This window comes from Salvelinus sp. IW2-2015, linkage group LG20, assembly GCF_002910315.2.
Source record: "Salvelinus sp. IW2-2015 linkage group LG20, ASM291031v2, whole genome shotgun sequence".
In the NCBI taxonomy this organism is placed as follows: Eukaryota; Metazoa; Chordata; class Actinopteri; order Salmoniformes; family Salmonidae; genus Salvelinus; species Salvelinus sp. IW2-2015.
In genome coordinates, this window is record NC_036860.1 from 13,862,358 (window position 1) to 13,881,756 (window position 19,399).

Sequence of the window (19,399 nt, forward strand, 5' to 3'; positions counted from 1 at the left end):
GGCTGCGTGGTCCCATGGTGTTTATACTTGCGTACTATTGTTTGTATAGATGAACGTGGCACCTTCAGGCGTTTGGAAATTGCTCTCAAGGATGAACCAGACTTGTGGAGGTCTACAATTATTTTTTTTAGGTCTTTACTGATTTATTTTGATTTTCCCATGATGTCAAGCAAAGAGGCACTGAGTATGAAGGTAGGCCTTGAAATACATCTACAGGTACACCTCCAATTGACTCAAATTATGTCAATTAGCCTATCAGAAGCTTCTAAAGCCAAGACATCATTTTCTGGAATTTTTCCATACACAGTCAACTTAGTGTATGTAAACTTCTGACCCACTGGAATTGTGATACAGTGAATTATAAGTGAAATAATCTGTCTGTAAACAATTGTTGGGAAAATTACTTGTGTCATGCATAAAGTAGATGTCCTAACCGACTTGCCAAAACTATAGTTTGTTAAAAAGAAATGTGTGGAGTGGTTGAAAAATGAGCTTTAATGTCTCCAACCTAAGTATATGTAAACTTCCGACTTCAACTGTATATATATATTTATATATATATAAATAAAACATTGAGCAAGATTTGTTCCTAAAATAAAAACCCAACTTCAGTTTCTTGGTCAAGTTATCAATGTGCTGTTTAAAATGCAGCTTTTCATCAAACCAGATCCATAGATACTTATAGGAGGTGCCCCAACCAATTTACTGGCCTTTATAGGTCAAATCTGCAAGTGACTCCATCTGTTCACTTTCTGTCACGTTCCTGACCTTATTTCCTTTGTTTAGTCTTTGTTTAGTTGGTCAGGACTTGAGCTGGGTGGGTATATTCCATGTTATGTGTTTTCATTGGTTTAGGGTTGTCTAACTAGCCTGATATGGTTCTCAATCAGAGGCAGGTGTTTTACGTTGTCTCTGATTGGGAACCATATTAAGGTAGGCTGTTCTCACTGTTTGTTTGTGGGTGATTGTTCCTGTTCGTGCGTTCATTGTTTTTTCATTGTTCACTTGTTCAGGACTGTAGCGTCGTTGGTTTCGTTTTTTTTATTGTTTTGTTCGTCTAGAAAAGTATTCTAATAAATATGGATACATACCACGCTGCATATTGGTCTGATCCTTGCTCCTCCTCAGACGAGGAGGATTACGACGATNTCGTCTAGAAAAGTATTCTAATAAATATGGATACATACCACGCTGCATATTGGTCTGATCCTTGCTCCTCCTCAGACGAGGAGGATTACGACGATTGTTACACTTTCAGGGAAGAGACAACCATACATTTTGTTTTCCTTGCATTAAGCACAAGTTTCAATTGGAAAAGCTGCCTTTGAATAACATCAAAAGCCAAACTGTAAGTCCTGTAAAAGCCTTCTCAATATTAGATGCGCTAGAATAAATAATTGTGTCATCAGCATACAGATGGAGATTTGCAGAGTCAACAGTCTTCCCTATTTCATGTATATACCGTGTAAAAAGGATCAGACCTAGAATTGAGCCCTGGGGAACTCCTTTTGTAAGCCTTGTAAACGCAGATGTCACACCCTCCTGAGCTACACACTGTGTTCTGTCAGAAAGGTAGTTCTGGAACCAATCCAATGCATCAACACTTAAACCAACCTTTTTTAGTCTATACAGGGCATGGTCAACAGTGTCCAAGGCCTTCGATAAGTCAATAAAAAGTGAAACGCAGTGATTTGTCTTGTCCTGAGCATCTAGAATATCCCCTACAACCTTAATTACTGCAATAATTGTACTACGCTTGGCTCTAAAACCCGACTGGAATTTAGATAAAACTGAGTTATTATAAAGAAATTCTTTCAACTGCGAGTTCACGAGGTTTTCCAAAACATTTGCCAGTGCAGACATATGAGACGATAGTTATCCAACAGGGATGGATGTCCACCCTTATGTAAAGGCGTGACGTAGGCTGCTTTCCAGACGTAGGCTGCAGGAATGCCTGCTCACAGAACTGCGTAACATTTTGTTGGTACTATGAACCGAGGGGTGCACTTTTTGGTGTCTTTAATGCAAGCAACTACACAATGATCACTTAAATCATTAGGGAAAATACCAACGGCCGAGTATTTATGGGGATTGTTAATAACATCAATAAGTGTTGACTTAAGAGATGTCTTTTGGATTGAGTCTTGTGACTGCATTTATAATTTGAGTAAAATTCAGTGTATTTCACAGTCCTCTTATGGCCTCGGAGTTTGGAGATAACCAGTCCCAGTTTAAAGGACCATTTCATTTTCCCCCCAACCACGCATCAGTTCAGCCAGAGAATCCAGGGATTCTACTTTTGCAGATTTCTATATTATCCTATTAAATCTAAATTCACAGCTTTCGATAACTGCAGTTTCAATGATAAAAACTCAAACTGTTTTGGTGTAGATAAAGACCTTAGTTCAGTAACCGAATATCTGTCTAATATAGATGGCTATACGTCCCCCCTTACTTCGTCAGTCACATCGATAAACATTATAACCATCCAAGCCTTGAGACTGATTTCTTAAGCCAGGTCTCAGACAGAACTAAGACATCTGGGTCAGCAGTGTGAACCTAGACTTTTATCATGTCAATTTCCAGCATAGCCAATGGGCCTGGGTTTGGGTGAATGTTTCCTGATCCATAGCCAATGGGCCTGGGTTTGGGTGAATGTTTCCTGATCCATACCCAAATTGCCTGGTTTGATGACATTTTCCTGATCCATAGCCAATGGGCCTGGGTTTGGATGAATGTTTCCTGATCCATAGCCAATGGGCCTGGGTTTGGGTGAATGTTTCCTGACACCAAAAGCAGAAGAATAATAAAACACCATGATTTGTTCCTTCCTAAAATCTCTCTGCACTTTGATGATTTCAAATAATCCAAACTACAGTCATCTGATACAACAAACACAGTTTTTAGCCAGACCAAACCCTGTAGATGGAAATGTTTTATGAACATGTCACAGTAGGAGTCAAATGGTAACACAATGGGATAACTGATGCTATACCATCAGTTAAAGTAGAGTTTAGCGGTATCTCTGGGTTAGGGAGATGAGATTGCATAGTCTGAATGACAATAAGCCATAACCCATGTACACAGCAATTAAAACCATTTGTACAAAAATACCCATTTTAACCACTGAATCCAACAGTTCACTAAAACAGAAAGAAAACATTAAAATATGCTGAGTCAGTCTTTTGAAACCTTAAATGCCCTAAAAATGCTGTAGCCTACAGGTCTAGTAGCGTTAGAAACCAAGTGGGTGCCCGAGCGTTCGTGCGTTGGTTACTGTGACAGCCCTTCCACTCTGTCTGCCGTATTCTTTCTCTTTGCTCTTGTTTTCCTTAATAGGATTTCGGTGGGCGGAGCCGGGAGGGTCGTCAGCAAAATGGGACACACCTGGCCCCGGGTGTGTCCCGGGATAAATACACCTCTTCCCCATTCATTGAAGAGGCTCCCTCCATGCAGACACACTGTTTGATTTTGGTTGTGGCAGGCATGCTTTGGCATCTTTCAACACTCCTCATTATCAGATCTATACACAAGACCACTCACTTTCACTACTGATTACACACACCATTGTTTATTTGCATATACAGTTGAAGTCAGAATTTTACATACACTTAGGTTGGAGTCATTAAAACGTGTTTTTCAACCACTCCACAAATTTCTTGTTAACAAACTATAGTTTTGGCAAGTCGGTCAGGACATCTACTTTGTGCATGACACAATTTTTCCCCAAAAAATGTAGACTGATTATTTAACTTATAATTCACTGTATCAGAATTCCAGTTGGTCAGAAATATACATACACTAAGTTGACTGTGCCTTTAAACAGCTTGGAAAATTTCAGAAAATTATGTCATGGCTTTAGAAGCGTCTGATAGGCTAATTGATAACATTCGAGTCATTTGCAGGTGTACCTGTGGATGTATTTCAAGGCCTACCTTCAAACTCAGTGCCTCTTTGCTTGACATCATGGGAAAATCTAAAGAAATCAGCCAAGACCTCAGAAAAAAAATTGTAGACCTCCACAAGTCTGGTTCATCCTTGGGAGCAATTTCCAAACGCCTGAAGGTACCACGTTCATCTGTACAAACAATAGTATACAAGTATAAACACCATGGGACCACGCAGCCGTCATACCACTCAGGAAGGAGACGCGTTCTGTCTCCTAGAGATGAACGTACTTTGGTGCGAAAAGTGCAAATCAATCCCAGAACAACAGCAAAGGACCTTGTGAAGACGCTGGAGAAAACAGGTACAAAAGTATCTATATCTGTAACGGTCGTCTTGTGGTGAATGAGCGGACCAAGGCGCAGCGGGTGATGAATACATAATTAATATTTATTTAATAGACCAGACGAACACTGACACGAAAATATACCTGAAAATACAAAACAACAAAACGAACTAAACAGACCTGAACATGAGAACTTACAAATACACGAAGAACGCACGAACAGGTACAGACTACAAACAAACGCTACAGTCCCGTGTGGTACGAACATACATACAGACACGGAAGACAATCACCCACAAACAAACAGTGTGAGACAGCCTACCTATATATGATTCTCAATCAGAGGAAATGAATACCACCTGTCCCTGATTGAGAACCATATAAGGCTAACAGACAATGAACCTAAACATAGAAACACATAACATAGAATGCCCACCCCAACTCACGCCCTGACCAACTAAACACATACAAAAACAAGAGAAAAACAGGTCAGGAACGTGACATAACCTCCCCCCCCCCTCAAGGTGCGAACTCCGGGCGCACCAGCATAAAGTCTTAGGGAGGGTCTGGGTGAGCATCTGTCCACGGTGGCGGCTCAGGCTACTGGGCGTGGTCCCCAGCCCACCATAGTCAATCCCCGCTTTGTAGCCTCCTCCCAATGACCACCCTCCAATTTAACCCACGGGATTAAGGGCAGGCTCCGGACTGAGGGACGGCAGCTCGCGGACTGAGGGACGGCAGCTCCGGACTGAGGACGACAGCTCCATGGCTGGCTGACGCGGCTCTGGCCTGGCTCATGGCTGGCTGACGGCTCTGGTGTCATGGCTGGCTGACGGCTCTGGCTGCTCATGGCTGGCTGCGCTCTGCTGCCTGGCTCTACGGCTGCGTCATGGCTGGCTGACGGTCTCTGGCTGCTTCAGTGCTGGCTGACGGCTCTGGTCTGCTCATGGCTGGCTGACTCGGCTCTGGCTGCTCATTGGCTGGCTGCGCTTCTGGCTGCTCATGGCTGGCTGACGGCTCTGGCTGGCTCATGAAGGCTGGCTCTCACGGGGCTCTGGCTGCTCCTGGCTGGCTGACGGCTCTGGCTGCTCCTGTCTGTGCTGACGGCTCTGGCTGCCTCCTGTCTGGCTGACGGCTCTGGCTGCTCCTGTCTGGCTGACGCTCTGGCGTGCTCCTGTCTGGCTGACGGCTCTGGCTGCTGCCTGTCTGGCTGACGGCTCTGGCGGCGTCCTGTCTGGCTGAAGGCTCTGGCGGGCTCCTGTCTGGCGGGCGGCTCTGACGGGCTCCGGACAGACGGCGGCTCTGACGGGCTCGGGACAGACGCGTTGGCGGCTCGGAGACGCTCTGACGGCTCGGACAGACGGCGGCTTCTGACGGCTCGGGACAGACGGGCGGCTCTGACGGCTCGGACAACGGCGGCTCTGCGGCTCGGCTGACAGACGGCGGCTCGTACGGCTCGGGACAGACGGCGCACTCTTGACGGGCTGGGCAGACGGGCAGCTGCTTGACGGTGCTTGCGCGGCAGCTTACGTGTTGGCAGACGTCACTGTGACGGTGCTTGGCAGACGGGCAGCTCTGACGGCGCTTTGCGCAGACGGGCAGCTCTGACGGTGCTTGGCAGACGGGCAGCCTGACGGTGCTTGGCAGACGGGCAGCTCAGACGGCGTTGGGCAGACGGGCAGCTCAGACGGCGTTGGGCAGACGGCAGACTCTGGCCGGCTGAGGCGCACGTATGCCTGGTGCGTGGTGCCGAACTGAGGTACCGGGCTAGGAACACGCACCTTCGGCTAGTGCGGGGAGCAGCAACAGGACGCACAGGACTCTGGAGACGCACAGGAGGCTTGGTGCGTGGTGTAGGCACTGGTGGTAATGGGCTGGAGACACGCACCACAGGGCTAGTGCGTGGAGGAGGAACAGGGCTCTGGAGACGCACAGGAAGCCTGGTGCGTGGTGTAGGCACTGGTGGTACTGGGTTGGGGCGGGGAGGTGGCGCCGGAAATACCGGACCGTGCAGGCGTACTGGATCCCTTGAGCACTGAGCCTGCCCAACCTTACCTGGTTGTATGCTCCCCGTCGCCCGACCAGTGCGGGGAGGTGGAATAACCCGCACCGGGCTATGTAGGCGAACCGGGGACACCATGCGTAAGGCTGGTGCCATGTAAGCCGGCCCGAGGAGACGCACTGGAGACCAGACGCGTTGAGCCGGCTTCATGGCACCTGGCTCAATACTCAATCTAGCCCGGCCGATACGAGGAGCTGGTATGTACCGCACCGGGCTATGCACACGTACAGGAGACACCATGCGCTCTACTGCGTAACACGGTGTCTGCCCGTACTCTCGCTCTCCACGGTAAGTACAGGGAGTAGGCGCAGGTCTCCTACCTGACTTCGCCACACTCACTTTTAGCCACCCCCCCCAATAATTTTTTTGGGGCTGACTCACAGGCTTCCTACCGCGTCGTCGTGCTGCCTCCATTCGCCGGTATCCCTCCTCGCACTGCGCCAGAGAATCCCAGGCGGGCTCCGGCATTCGCCCTGGGTCGATCGCCCACCTGTCGATCTCCTCCCACGTACTGTAGCCCAGATCCTGCTCCCATTGCCATAAATCCTGTGTAGGTGGGTCCTGTTGCTGTTTCACACGCTGCTTGGTCCTTTTGTGGTGGGTGATTCTGTAACGGTCGTCTTGTGGTTAATGAGCGGACCAAGGCGCAGCGGGTGATGAATACATAATGAATATTTATTTAATAGACCAGACGAACACTGACACGAAAATATACTTGAAAATACAAAACGAACTAAACAGACCTGAACATGAGAACTTACAAATACACGAAGAACGCACTAACAGGTACAGACTACAAACAAACGCTACAGTCCCGTGTGGTACGAACATACATACAGACACGGAATACAATCACCCACAAACAAACAGTGTGAGACAGCCTACCTATATATGATTCTCAATCAGAGGAAACGAATACCACCTGTCCCTGATTGAGAACCATATAAGGCTAACAGACAATGACCCTAAACATAGAAACACATAACATAGAATGCCCACCCCAACTCACGCCCTGACCAACTAAACACATACAAAAACAAGAGAAAACAGGTCAGGAACGTGACAATATCCACAGTAAAACGAGTCCTATATCGACATAACCTGAAAGGCCGCTCAGCAAGTGAGAAGCCACTGCTCCAAAACCTCCATAAAAAAGCCAGACTACGGTTTGCAACTGCACATGGGGACAAAGATCGTACTGTTTGGAGAAATGTCCTCTGATCTGATGAAACAAAAATATAACTATTTGGCCATAATGACCATCATTATGTTTGGAGGAAAAAGGGGAGGTTTGCAAGCCGAAGAACACCATCCCAACCGTGAAACACGGGGGTGGCAGCATCACGTTGTGGGGGTGCTTTGCTGCAGGAGGGACTGTTGTACAACACAATATAGATGGCATCATGAGGCAGGAAAATGACGTAGATATATTGAAGCAGCATCTCAAGACATCAATCAGGAAGTTAAAGCTTAGTCGCAAATGGGTGTTTCCAAATGGACAATGACCCCAAGCAGACTTCCAAAGTTGTGGCAAAATGGCTTAAGAACAACAAAGTCAAGGTATTGGAGTGGCCATCACAAAGCCCTGACCTCAATCCTATAGAAAATGTGTGGGCAGAACTGAAAAAGCGTGTGCGAGCAAGGAGGCCTACAAACCTGACTCAGTTACACCAGCTCTGTCAAGAGGAACGGGTCAAAATTCACCCAACTTGTTGTGGGAAGCTTGTGGAAGGATACCCAAAACGTTTGACCCAAGTTAAACAATTTAAAGGCAATGCTACCAAATACTAATTGAGTGTACGTAAACTTCTTACCCACTGGGAATGTGATGAAAGAAAATAAAGCTGAAATAAATCACTCTCAACTATTATTCTGACATTTCACATTCTTAAAATAAAGTGGTGATCCTAACTGACCTAAGACAGGGAATTTTTACTTGGAGAAAATGTCAGGAATTGTGAAAAACAGAGTTTAAATGTATTTGGCTGAGGTGTATGTAAACTTCAACTGTAGGTTACCTCAGTTAATAAATATATTTTTGTTATTCCTTATCTCCACGTTGTATCCCTTTTTGTTACGGGCTTCGAGCCGGTTCGTGACAGTTACGTGCTGACCACACTGCACGAGTCGCAAAATATTTACACATACATGTTATTCAATCATTGCACCCACACTGCTCACGCACGTCAATGAGAGTCTGCGTAGCCAGGCGCTAAAATAGAACTTGGTTCTATTTGTGACACTTGATGCGCTGCAAGTCCTGCCTCTCTCATCTCCTCATTGGTTTTTAGGAGTACATACCCACGTGGGTGATTGAAAGATGAACTGAGGTCCACACTCCAGTCCAGTTGGTGGTGGTAATGCACCTTAAAGTTGGTTACCAACTGCCATATAAAGTCCAAAAAACAAGAAGCCTGAAGGAGGAGAGATTACTAGAATCAAACTCGGTTTAATGTTACCCTTTTATCTGTGGATTAATTGTTGGAGTAGAGGACCTTGTGCATTTCAGGTAAAATAACAACCTAATATTTATCCCAGGACAAATTAGATAGCAACAGCAAGCTTAATGCTTTTCGACCTGTCTCCAAATTAATATAGTTGGATCAGAGTTCGTTTTGATATTTCAACCTGCGTGTCTTGATCGCGTCTGGTGTGGTTGGACAAAATCAACATGCGCGCGATGGCACACGCGAGCGGTCTGGTCAGCATTTTAGAATGCTAGCGCGTTCCAACAGCTGCTGCAGGAATGTGCTGACAGGGATTTCGCCCAGTGTGTGGATATGGTCAATGCGCCCAGTCAACTTGCAGTAGGCTACCGCACAGTGAGGCAGCAGTGAGCCCAGTAGACCGACCAATCACCGGTGGCGAGTCCACCCAGCAGGGATATCCTGGGCTAGGAAGCCCAGCGCATCTAGACGTTATGTCACAGCGCACGTCTTAGCGACACTGCCCTGCCGCCATCTTGATTGTACAAATGTAAAGTGTTGGTATCATGCCTTACGAGCTGAAATAAAAGTTCCCAGGACTAAACCGCATGTTCAATGGAAATTCTTAATTAAATATTTTTTTTAGTCTAGGACTAGGCTTAATCTGTTTCCCGGTAACTGACCCTAGAACTTTCAAACAGACTGAGCCTAGATGGCGTAAAAGAAAGCAAAACAGAAAAACTGCGATTGAAATGTAGATAAGAGTAACAGGATAGAGATCAGGGTCAAAACCTCTCTGCTCTTATCGTATTTGTTACGTTTTGTAGCAACCTCTTCTCCTCACCAATCCTCTCTCCTCTCCCTTCTTATTTACATTTTAGTCATTTAGCAGACTTACAGTAGGGAGTGCATACATTGTCGTACTGGTCCCCCGTGGGAGTTGAACCCACAATCCTAGCGTTGCAAGCAGCCATGCCTTACCAACTGAGCTACACAGGACTACTAACTGCGCTACACTTGTCTCACCTCCTGGGCTGTAAGCTGTGCTGACAGAAGGAGCTCTTTCGGTTGTGTGAACTCACCAGCTGATCGGGACTGGCATGTCCACACACACACACACACACACACACACACACACACACACACACACACACACACACACACACACACACACGTCTATTTATTACTAGTGTGGGGGGATGGCTAGTGCAAGAAGGAAATAGGCCTATATGATGTGCAAATGTATGTAAGTGTGTGTGTGTGTGTGAGTGCAGTGTTTCCCCTATATTCATTTAGCAGCAGTGGCCCACCGCTGCTACATTTTTGCCACCACTACAAAAAAATATGATGTGATATTTTATATATATATTTCTGCCAAGATGCGCTTTTAAATGGATAGCCATTGGCTCAATGATTGGAAGTCTATGGGAACACTGTGTGTGTGTGTGTGTGTGTGTGTGTGTGTGTGTGTGTGTGTGTGTGTGTGTGCTGTCTCTTATACACATCTAGATGTGTATAAGAGACAGGTGTGTGTGTGTGTGTGTGTGTGTGTGTGTGTGTGTGTGTGTTTGTGTGTGTTTGTGTGTGTTTGTGTGTGCGCAAGTGCGTGTTTTAGGGATGGGTAATATGAAGCAATGTCTGTGTTCGAGTACTCTCAGGAAACCAAATGTACAGTACTGGCATGTTTGCGTTAAACATGGCTGAAGGCAAAAAAAGCTTGTGGTATGCCATCGGTTGTTCCAATTACTGGTTGTTCTGATACACAACTTTCACATTCACTGCCCTTGACATACTCACATCTGACAGACATGTTGTCAGCGCTTTTAAAATGTAACCTGCTAAACAGTTGCATTTGAACATTTTGAGTACTCAATATTTAATTGAGTACAACCACCGATTCCAGTACTTGAGTACTCGTGCCCATCCCTAGTGTGTGTGTGTGTGTGTGCACATGTGTGTGTCAGGCTCTGAGTAGCCTACATGTGTAAATTGAGGGTCCCTCTCTAATGCCATTTTACATGCTTCTCAACTTCTCCCTTGTCATAACTAATCCTTCTCTCAATCCACCCCCCCAACCCTCCACCCATCAACACCCCGCTCTACTCTTCCAGTTTAATTGCTTTTCTGTCCACTGTCAAACAGCGTTTTGACAGGCCAATCTTCCCAACCAAATATTTATAAACGTTAAAGCCGACGTGTTGAGAGCTCCCCAGCAGAGAGAGAAGGATGAGGGTGGAGGGGTGGCTGGGGGGGGAGGGGTTAGATTATGGGATCACCCTGCTCTATACAGAGTTACGGTGTCTATCTGACTTCATCAGCTTGTGTGTGTGGCCTCAGCTTCCCTATTTAACATGGTTACACATCCACTTCATTTCTCCCCACACTCTCTAATCTGGTTAACTCTACATACTGGAGAGGGATGGAAACACACACACACACACCACATACCCACACATGCGGTCATGGTAGAAAGGGAGGATTGTGATGGGTGGGAACCATAATCTGACAGAGTGCTATTTCCAGTACCTTAACTACAGTACAGTGATTCAGACATGGGTTATATGTTTTGGTACATTGGGTTAGTTATATGTGACTCAGAGACAAGCCGAGACACCACATCATGTAGAGAGAGTGATCGGGGTAATTTGATCATAATATTAGTGTGAGGGATGCTGCAGGTCACCAGCAGTCAGTCACTCTAGATAGATTCCAAATATACTGCATCCTCACACTCAAACACACAGGTGCATGCACACACACACACACACACACACGCATGCCTCTCCTCCCCTTCCCTCCCTCCATCCCTCTCCTCCCTCCCCTGATCTACTCACCTGTCCTGTTGATCTCGATGATCTCCTCCTGAGCCAGAGGGCAGTCCCCTCCCCCCAGGCTGCCTGAGCCCACCATCCCCGGCCCGGCGGTGGCCATGGCCAGGGCGTCTGGCTTGCAGTAGTTGGGCGAGCCCGGCATGGTGGGCCGAGGGATGTGCTTGCCCTTCCTCTTGGGCAGCTTCTGCTTGGCCATGGCCAGTGAGTAGTACATGCCAAAGTTGTTGACGATGACGGGCACAGGCATGGCGATGGTCAGCACCCCCGCCAGGGCGCACAGCGCGCCCACCAGCATCCCCGACCACGTCTCGGGGTACATGTCCCCGTAGCCCAGAGTGGTCATGGTGACCACAGCCCACCAGAAGCCAATGGGGATGTTCTTGAAGTTTGTGTGTTTGGCGGCCGTAGGGTCATCAGGGTCGGCGCCGATGCGCTCAGCGTAGTAGATCATGGTGGCGAAGATGAGCACTCCGAGGGCGAGGAAGATGATGAGGAGGAGGAACTCGTTGGTACTGGCGCGGAGCGTGTGGCCCAGCACCCGCAGGCCCACGAAGTGACGCGTCAACTTGAAGATACGCAGGATCCTGACGAAGCGCACCACTCGCAGGAAGCCCAACACGTCTTTGGCGGCTTTGGAATCCAGACCGCTCAGCGCCACCTCCAGGTAGAAGGGCATGATGGCAATAAAGTCAATGATATTGAGGGTGCTACTGAAGAACTCCTTCTTGCAGGGGCAGAAGATCACGCGCATCATGACCTCAATGGTGAACCAGATGACGCACGTTCCCTCCACATAGGTGAGCCAGCCATCGGTCACCACCTCGTAGACGATCTCCTGACGCGTCACATTGCCCACCGTCACGTTTTCTGTTTTGTTGTAGATGGTGTTGAAGGCCTCGTGCGTCTCCAAGCAGAAGGTGGTGATGGAGATGAGGATGAACAGAAGGGAGAGGAACGCACAGTACTGGAGGAGAAGAGAGAGGGAGAGAGAGAGAAAGATGGTTAGGTTCAAGTTTGTTTACTTAGATGCCAGTTACAGGATTATGTTTCTTGGGCTCATTGAATTCTCACCGAAGCCTAACCCAAAGGATCACATGGATTTACAGATGAATGTCATTCACATACGGTATCACAGAAAACATGCAGCAACAGAGGTTAACCTAAACTGCTAAAAAAAACACCAATGGTTCCCAGTTGCACGAATAGATATGTTAGACACAGTTTTAGGTCTAACGCCAACAATTACACAGAAACTCCGATGAACTCAACAGGTCAACTGAACAAACCACATAGCAACCATGCAGTTAGGATTGGGGAGTAACGGATTACATGGATGACAAAAAAAAAAAAACTCTGACCGCAATTCGTTATGTTACCAGCAAAAATATTGTAATACGATTATAGACACTTTTGAAAAACTAGATGGTTACTTCTAGGATTACTTTAACATTCAGAAAAGACGTTTGCGCAAAATGTATTTGACACCTTTCTGTTTTTTCAATGACATTCAAATGAGCATTGGTGCAAATTTCAGTTTGTTCCGCCTGAGCGAGTCTGACCACAAGTCAGAGACCAATATGATGACACACCAAAATCACTCAGTTCTGCCTCAAGGACAAGACTCATAAATGTAAACCTGCTTAAGAGGCATTAGAAGACAAACATTTATATTACCAATTGAACATTTATTGCAGCATAAATCAATGTTAGAGTTTACATAGCTGGCCATATATGGATGTAGGCTTCTACTACAGATAATAATACAATTAGGCTATATATTTACATTACATATTTACATTACAAAAACAATCAGATTTTCTGTCATTCCAATTAATTTAATACCCTTTGATCTTCAAAAAAAGGAAATGGCGCCGGGTGGCGCAGTGGTCTAGGGCACTGCATCGCAGTGCTAGCTGCGCCACCAGAGTCTCTGGGTTCGCGCCCAGGCTGGGCTGGGTTCGCGCCCAGGCTCTGTCGCAGCCGGCCGCAACCGGGAGATCAGTGGGGCGACGCACAATTGGCATAGCGTCGTCCGGGTTAGGGAGGGTTTGGCCGGTAGGGATATCCTTGTCTCAGTATGTAAAAAAATAAAAAAATAAATACATTTAAAAAATTTAATAAAATGTATGCACTCTACTGTACGTCGCTCTGGATAAGAGCGTCTGCTCTTGGCCGGTAGGGATATCCTTGTCTCAGTATGTAAAAATGTATGCACTCTACTGTAAGTCGCTCTGGATAAGAGCGTCTGCTAAATGACAAAAAATATATATATATATATATAGATTAGCCAAATTGTTTTAACTGAGCTGCTATATTGTAAACATTTATGAACACAAAAATTTGCTTTTTGGTCTTCATTTAAGGTTAGGGCTTAGGCATTAGGGTTAGCAGTGTGGTTAATGCTAGGGTTATTTAAGGTTAGCCGTGTGGGTTAGGTTTAAATTCCGATTTTATGACTTTGTGGCTAAAACGTATTAACGTTACTCTTGAAAAATGCAAAAATTCACACGCATGTGCAGACAATTAAAGGGTTTACTTTCTCGTTTGTACACACATTAAATGTAGTTTGCAAGACAATAACACAGCTAGCTAGCTAGCTAATACCCCATTCATAGACAGTAACTGCTTTATCACCTTTTGACGATAGTAACGTTATATTCTGACCAGGGGAGTTTTGTTAAAAGTGCGGCGCTTCCTCTAAAAATGAGCATGCATCGCTTGTAGTACGGTTTTGGAAACAAAAGTAACGTATACTTCATATCAGCGAGAAATAGTAAAAATACAAAATAAGTTCAATTACTAGACTCCTTAAAAGGGTTAAGGTTGACACACAGCCATATGTCCATGTTACAGCGCATGTTTACGGAAAACAGACGGAAGAAAGAGTGGACTACCTGTGCTAATTATTTATATGCGTCTCCGAATACCTTGTGTAAACGGAAGATGGACGCCACAAACGTGTTGTCACTGAAAAATACTGCCTGCTGCAACAGTTAAAAGCAGTGTGTATTTTACATTTGTGAAAGTAGAGAGATTTATGTTTCTAGAACCGTGCCGCAATTGAGATGGAGCGTTAGCCTGTTTTGGCTTCCAGTGCTGATTCACCTTTAAACAGAACATGTAAGGTCCTTGGCTCCTTTCGCCCATTATTGGGCTAGCTAGCTAGTAATGTTAGCATATTAAACATGAACGTTCACCCCTCATACGAAAATACAAGTTCATTTTTCTTAATATCATGTAAGTCAACACCGTTGAGCTTCCCTTTTTTAAAGCTTAAAGCTACGGCGACAATTTTAGAATATAACAGGTTAATGCAATATCAGGTGAACACTCAATAAAACGAGTTTAAAATATAATGAAAATGTCTGTACATTTCAGCTGTTTCAGAAACATTGCTCAGCTATTAGTATTTTTACTATATGCATGTTGGGTTCAAGGATAATTATGTTTACACTCCCCTGCTTAGAGGGGGGCAACTGTAGAACGAGTGTCGTGCTGAGGTTGCATTCCAGACGTGAGAAATACGCAATATTACAGTAATGTCTCGAGAATAGATACCTCCAAGAATCTCTCGAAATTCTCCTTACTTCTCGTCAATGAGAATAGCTTTGGCCTATCAGCTGACAGTGAATGTAAATAAACAGTATTTAGCTGAAAGCTGAATTAATGTTCTCTGATGGGTAGCTATATATATATATATATATATATATATATAGAGTGAAGGGTGGCTGTGCTGCGTTTTGGGTCATTGCAGTGGTACTGTGGTGTGCATTCAGACCTGTGCTTCTGATAAGAGACGGAAGATAGGTGGCGCCAGACACCATGAACAACAGACCATAAATGAGAGAGAGAGATGCAGCTAATACAGTATGGGCATTATGCTGCAATCTCATTGAAGCTGCACTGAGACAGAAAGAGGGAGGGAGAGAGCTAGAGGAAAAGAGAGGCGGAGGTAGAAAACGGTGGGAGACGGGGTTCAAGATGGAGTGTGACTGTACAGTAGAGACAGAGAGTGGTGGAAAGAGGAAGAGGGAGATGGAGAGAAAGAGAGAGATGGGGGTTAGTGAGTTACGATGCTGTGGGCAATGCGCGGCCACCCTTAAGAAAACAGAGATGTCATGTTCGCTCTCACATAGATAAATGTCTATTGATTGAGCCGGCATGCCAGTTTAAAGCACCAGGCCTTTTCTCCTATCGGCCCCTCTGGATCAATAGTATTTTTAATTAAAACTTTATTTAACTAGGCAAATCAGTTAAGAACAAATTCTTATTTACAATGACGGCCTACCCCAGCCAAACCTGGACGACGCAGGGCCAATTGTGCGCCGCCCTATTGGACTCCCAATCACAGTTGGATGTGATGCAGCCTGGATTCAAACCAGAAACTGCACCAGAAACTGCACTGCACAACTCTTGCACTGAGATGCAGTGCCTTAGACCGCTGCACCACTTGGGAGCCCAACAGTATCTGTTCATCTCAGGCACACAGAACCTCACTCTTTCTCACACAACCGACCTAAACCCAACCCAGCTTCAACTCAACATAACCTCACCCAACTTCTGCCCAGCCTCAACCAAACACAACCTCAACCCAAACTAACTCAACCAAGCCTCAACCTAACCAATCCACAACCCAGCCTCAACTATGGCTCAGCGATATATTGAATTCATCTGATTCATTCAAATGTACAGAGGGGAGAACAAGTATTTGATACACTGCCGATTTTGCAGGTTTTCCTACTTACAAAGCATGTAGAGGTCTGTAATTTTTATCATAGGTACACTTCAACTGTGAGAGACGGAATCTAAAACAAAAATCCAGAAAATCACATTGTATGATTTTTAAGTAATTAATTTGCATTTTATTGCATGACATAAGTATTTGATACATCAGAAAAGCAGAACTAATATTTGGTACAGAAACCTTTGTTTGCAATTACAGAGATCATACGTTTCCTGTAGTTCTTGACCAGGTTTGCACACACTGCAGCAGGGATTTTGGCCCACTCCTCCATACAGACCTTCTCCAGATCCTTCAGTGTCGGGGCTGTCGCTGGACAATACGGACTTTCAGCTCCCTCCAAAGATTTTATTTTGGGTTCAGGTCTGGAGACTGCTAGGCCACTCCAGGACCTTGAGATGCTTCTTACGGAGCCACTCCTTAGTTGCCCTGGCTGTGTGTTTCGGGTCGTTGTCATGCTGGAAGACCCAGCCACGACCCATCTTCAATGCTCTTACTGAGGGAAGGAGGTTGTTGGCCAAGATATCGCGATACATGGCCCATCCATCCTCCCCTCAATACGGTGCAGTCATCCTGTACCCTTTGCAGAAAGCATCCCCAAAGAATGATGTTTCCACCTCCATGCTTCACGGTTGGGATGGTGTTCTTGGGGTTGTACTCATCCTTCTTCTTTCCTCCAAACACGGCGAGTGGAGTTTAGACCAAAAAAAGCTCTATTTTTGTCTCATCAGACCACATGACCTTCTCCCATTCCTCCTCTGGATCATCCAGATGGTCATTGGCAAACTTCAGACGGGCCTGGAACATGCCGCTGGCTTGAGCAGGGCGACCTTGCGTGCGCTGCAGGAGATTTTAATCCATGACGGCGTAGTGTGTTACTAATGGTTTTCTTTGAAACGGTGGTCCCAGCTCTCTTCAGGTCATTGACCAGGTCCTGCCGTGTAGTTCTGGGCTGATCCCTCAACTTCCTCATGATCATTGATGCCCCACGAGGTGAGATCTTGCATGGAGCCCCAGACCGAGGGTGATTGACCATCATCTTGAACTTCTTCTATTTTCTTCTATTTTCTAATAATTGCGCCAACAGTTGTTGCCTTCTCACCAAGCTGCTTGCCTATTGTCCTGTAGCCCATCCCAGCCTTGTGCAGGTCTACAATTTTATCCCTGATGTCCTTACACAGCTCTCTGGTCTTGGCCATTGTAGAGGTTGGAGTCTGTTTGATTGAGTGTGTGGACAGGTGTCTTTTATACAGGTAACGAGTTCAAACAGGTGCAGTAATACAGGTAATGAGTGGAGAACAGGAGGGCTTCTTAAAGAAAAACGAACAGGTCTGTGAGAGCCGGAATTCTTACTGGTTGTAGGTGATCAACATTACTTATGTCATGCAATAAAATGCAAATTAATTACTTAAAAATCATACAATGTGATTTTCTGGATTTTTGTTTTAGATTCCGTCTCTCACAGTTGAAGTGTACCTATGATAAAAAATTACAGACCTCTACATGCTTTGTAAGTAGGAAAACCTGCAAAATTGGCAGTGTATCAAATACTTGTTCTCCCCACTGTATGTTTTAGCACGATATTCCAAATGCCTGTATTTTTTTTATGGAGGTTTATGTCCACTTGTTCTCGTGTTGTCTTTTTGGTCTCACTCCTTCTGCTGTGACTGTGCACCTTCCAAATTACACACAAACACCAAACTCCTCCCCCTGCCACTGAGAACAACAAATAGGAAAAATAACTTCTTCCTCTGTGACAACATGCGGTTTCTACTCGCCATTTGCATTTGCGGTTTGGTCCAACAGAATCGCTCATAAGGACAGCAAAACACAGTGACACATTATTTTACTATAATAGAGGAAAACTTAAAAGATGCATTATGCAGAAATCGCTCCGCCATTTCTTGGTTGCTAACATTCTAATAGTTTGCCTAATTTCAGTTTATGTGACAAAACAAGCAAGTATAGTGTAGAGAATCATTGTACCATCTAAACAGCTGTGAAATATATTTTCGATTAACAAAAAATATAGCATTTTAAGCTGTTTGAAGCTGGTGTACAAAACCAAAAGTAAATGATGCAAAAACAAAAACTTAAGAACAAAGTGGACAGGCTGGCATGCTGTTCAAACAGTGGGGAGACGGACAGAATGGTGTGTTCATAACAATTTGACTGTTCTACCTTGTTAGTTAGCAAATAGATCCAAGTTGGCTAGACTATAAAGATTAGCTGGCTTCTCACTAGCATGTGGGCTTGTGCTTGAGAGATTGTTTATGAGACCTGTGTTCATTTTATATAATGCCTGCTACAACAAGTTGATCATTATTAGTGAATGTGCATTAGGCATGGTTCTGGTAAAATTTGTAACAAAAAGGCCATTTTCATACACAGTTAAACTATTTTGATAAAATAAAGACATTATTTGTGGGTCTTATTATTGTGGAAGGCCTAAGTAGCCAATGTATACTTTCACAAGCCCTGAATTCATTAAAGTATTGCTCACTGTTTAAAATGCAGTGTATTTTACCTTTAATTGTACAACAAAGCTTATTTAGAGAAAACTGTTTTAAAAATCAAGATATATATGTTGTGAATTGCCCATAAGTTTGATTTTCTTTAGGCCATATTGCTCAGCCTTTTTCTCTGCCTCTTTTTTTTATTTCTCTGCCTCTGTCTCTATATGCCTCTCTCTCTCTCTCTGCCACCCAATGAATTCCCTTTATGTAACACGTCATTACAGTCACTTATATACGTGTGTGTGTGGAGCTGCTGCTGTTTCCCCCTCTGCAGTGTTACCCTCCCCTCTCTGTTCCTTCGCTATCCTCTTCCTCCTCCCCTTTCTTTCTCACAAAAATCTCTCTCACTCTCTCTACTTCTAGATCTTTAGCTCTCCCATAGCTCCACACTCCTCCTCTGGCTCTCTCTCCCCTTCCCTCTCTCTCTGGTCTATGCAGTAAGCTGCCTGAATGTATCGGGGTCCTTCCAGAGCCCTGGCTGCAGAGTACAGTCGTCTTGCAAAATGCCTGCTCAGATCTCCGTATAGAGAGACACACGTACATCTGGATAGGCAGCTTGCATTTCATACTACACAACCTTAAAACATATAGG

At 45.2% G+C, this 19,399-nt stretch overlaps 1 protein-coding gene across 1 annotated transcript in view; it reads right to left on the reverse strand.

The window, feature by feature from the left end:
• Positions 1 to 19,399, reverse strand: part of LOC111980800 (voltage-gated potassium channel KCNC1) — an 87,461-nt gene that overhangs the window by 29,492 nt on the left and 38,570 nt on the right. The window contains exon 2 of the mRNA XM_070449714.1: positions 11,554 to 12,514. Coding sequence (XP_070305815.1) covers positions 11,554 to 12,514 — 961 coding nt within the window. The remainder of the gene's footprint in view (positions 1 to 11,553; positions 12,515 to 19,399) is intronic.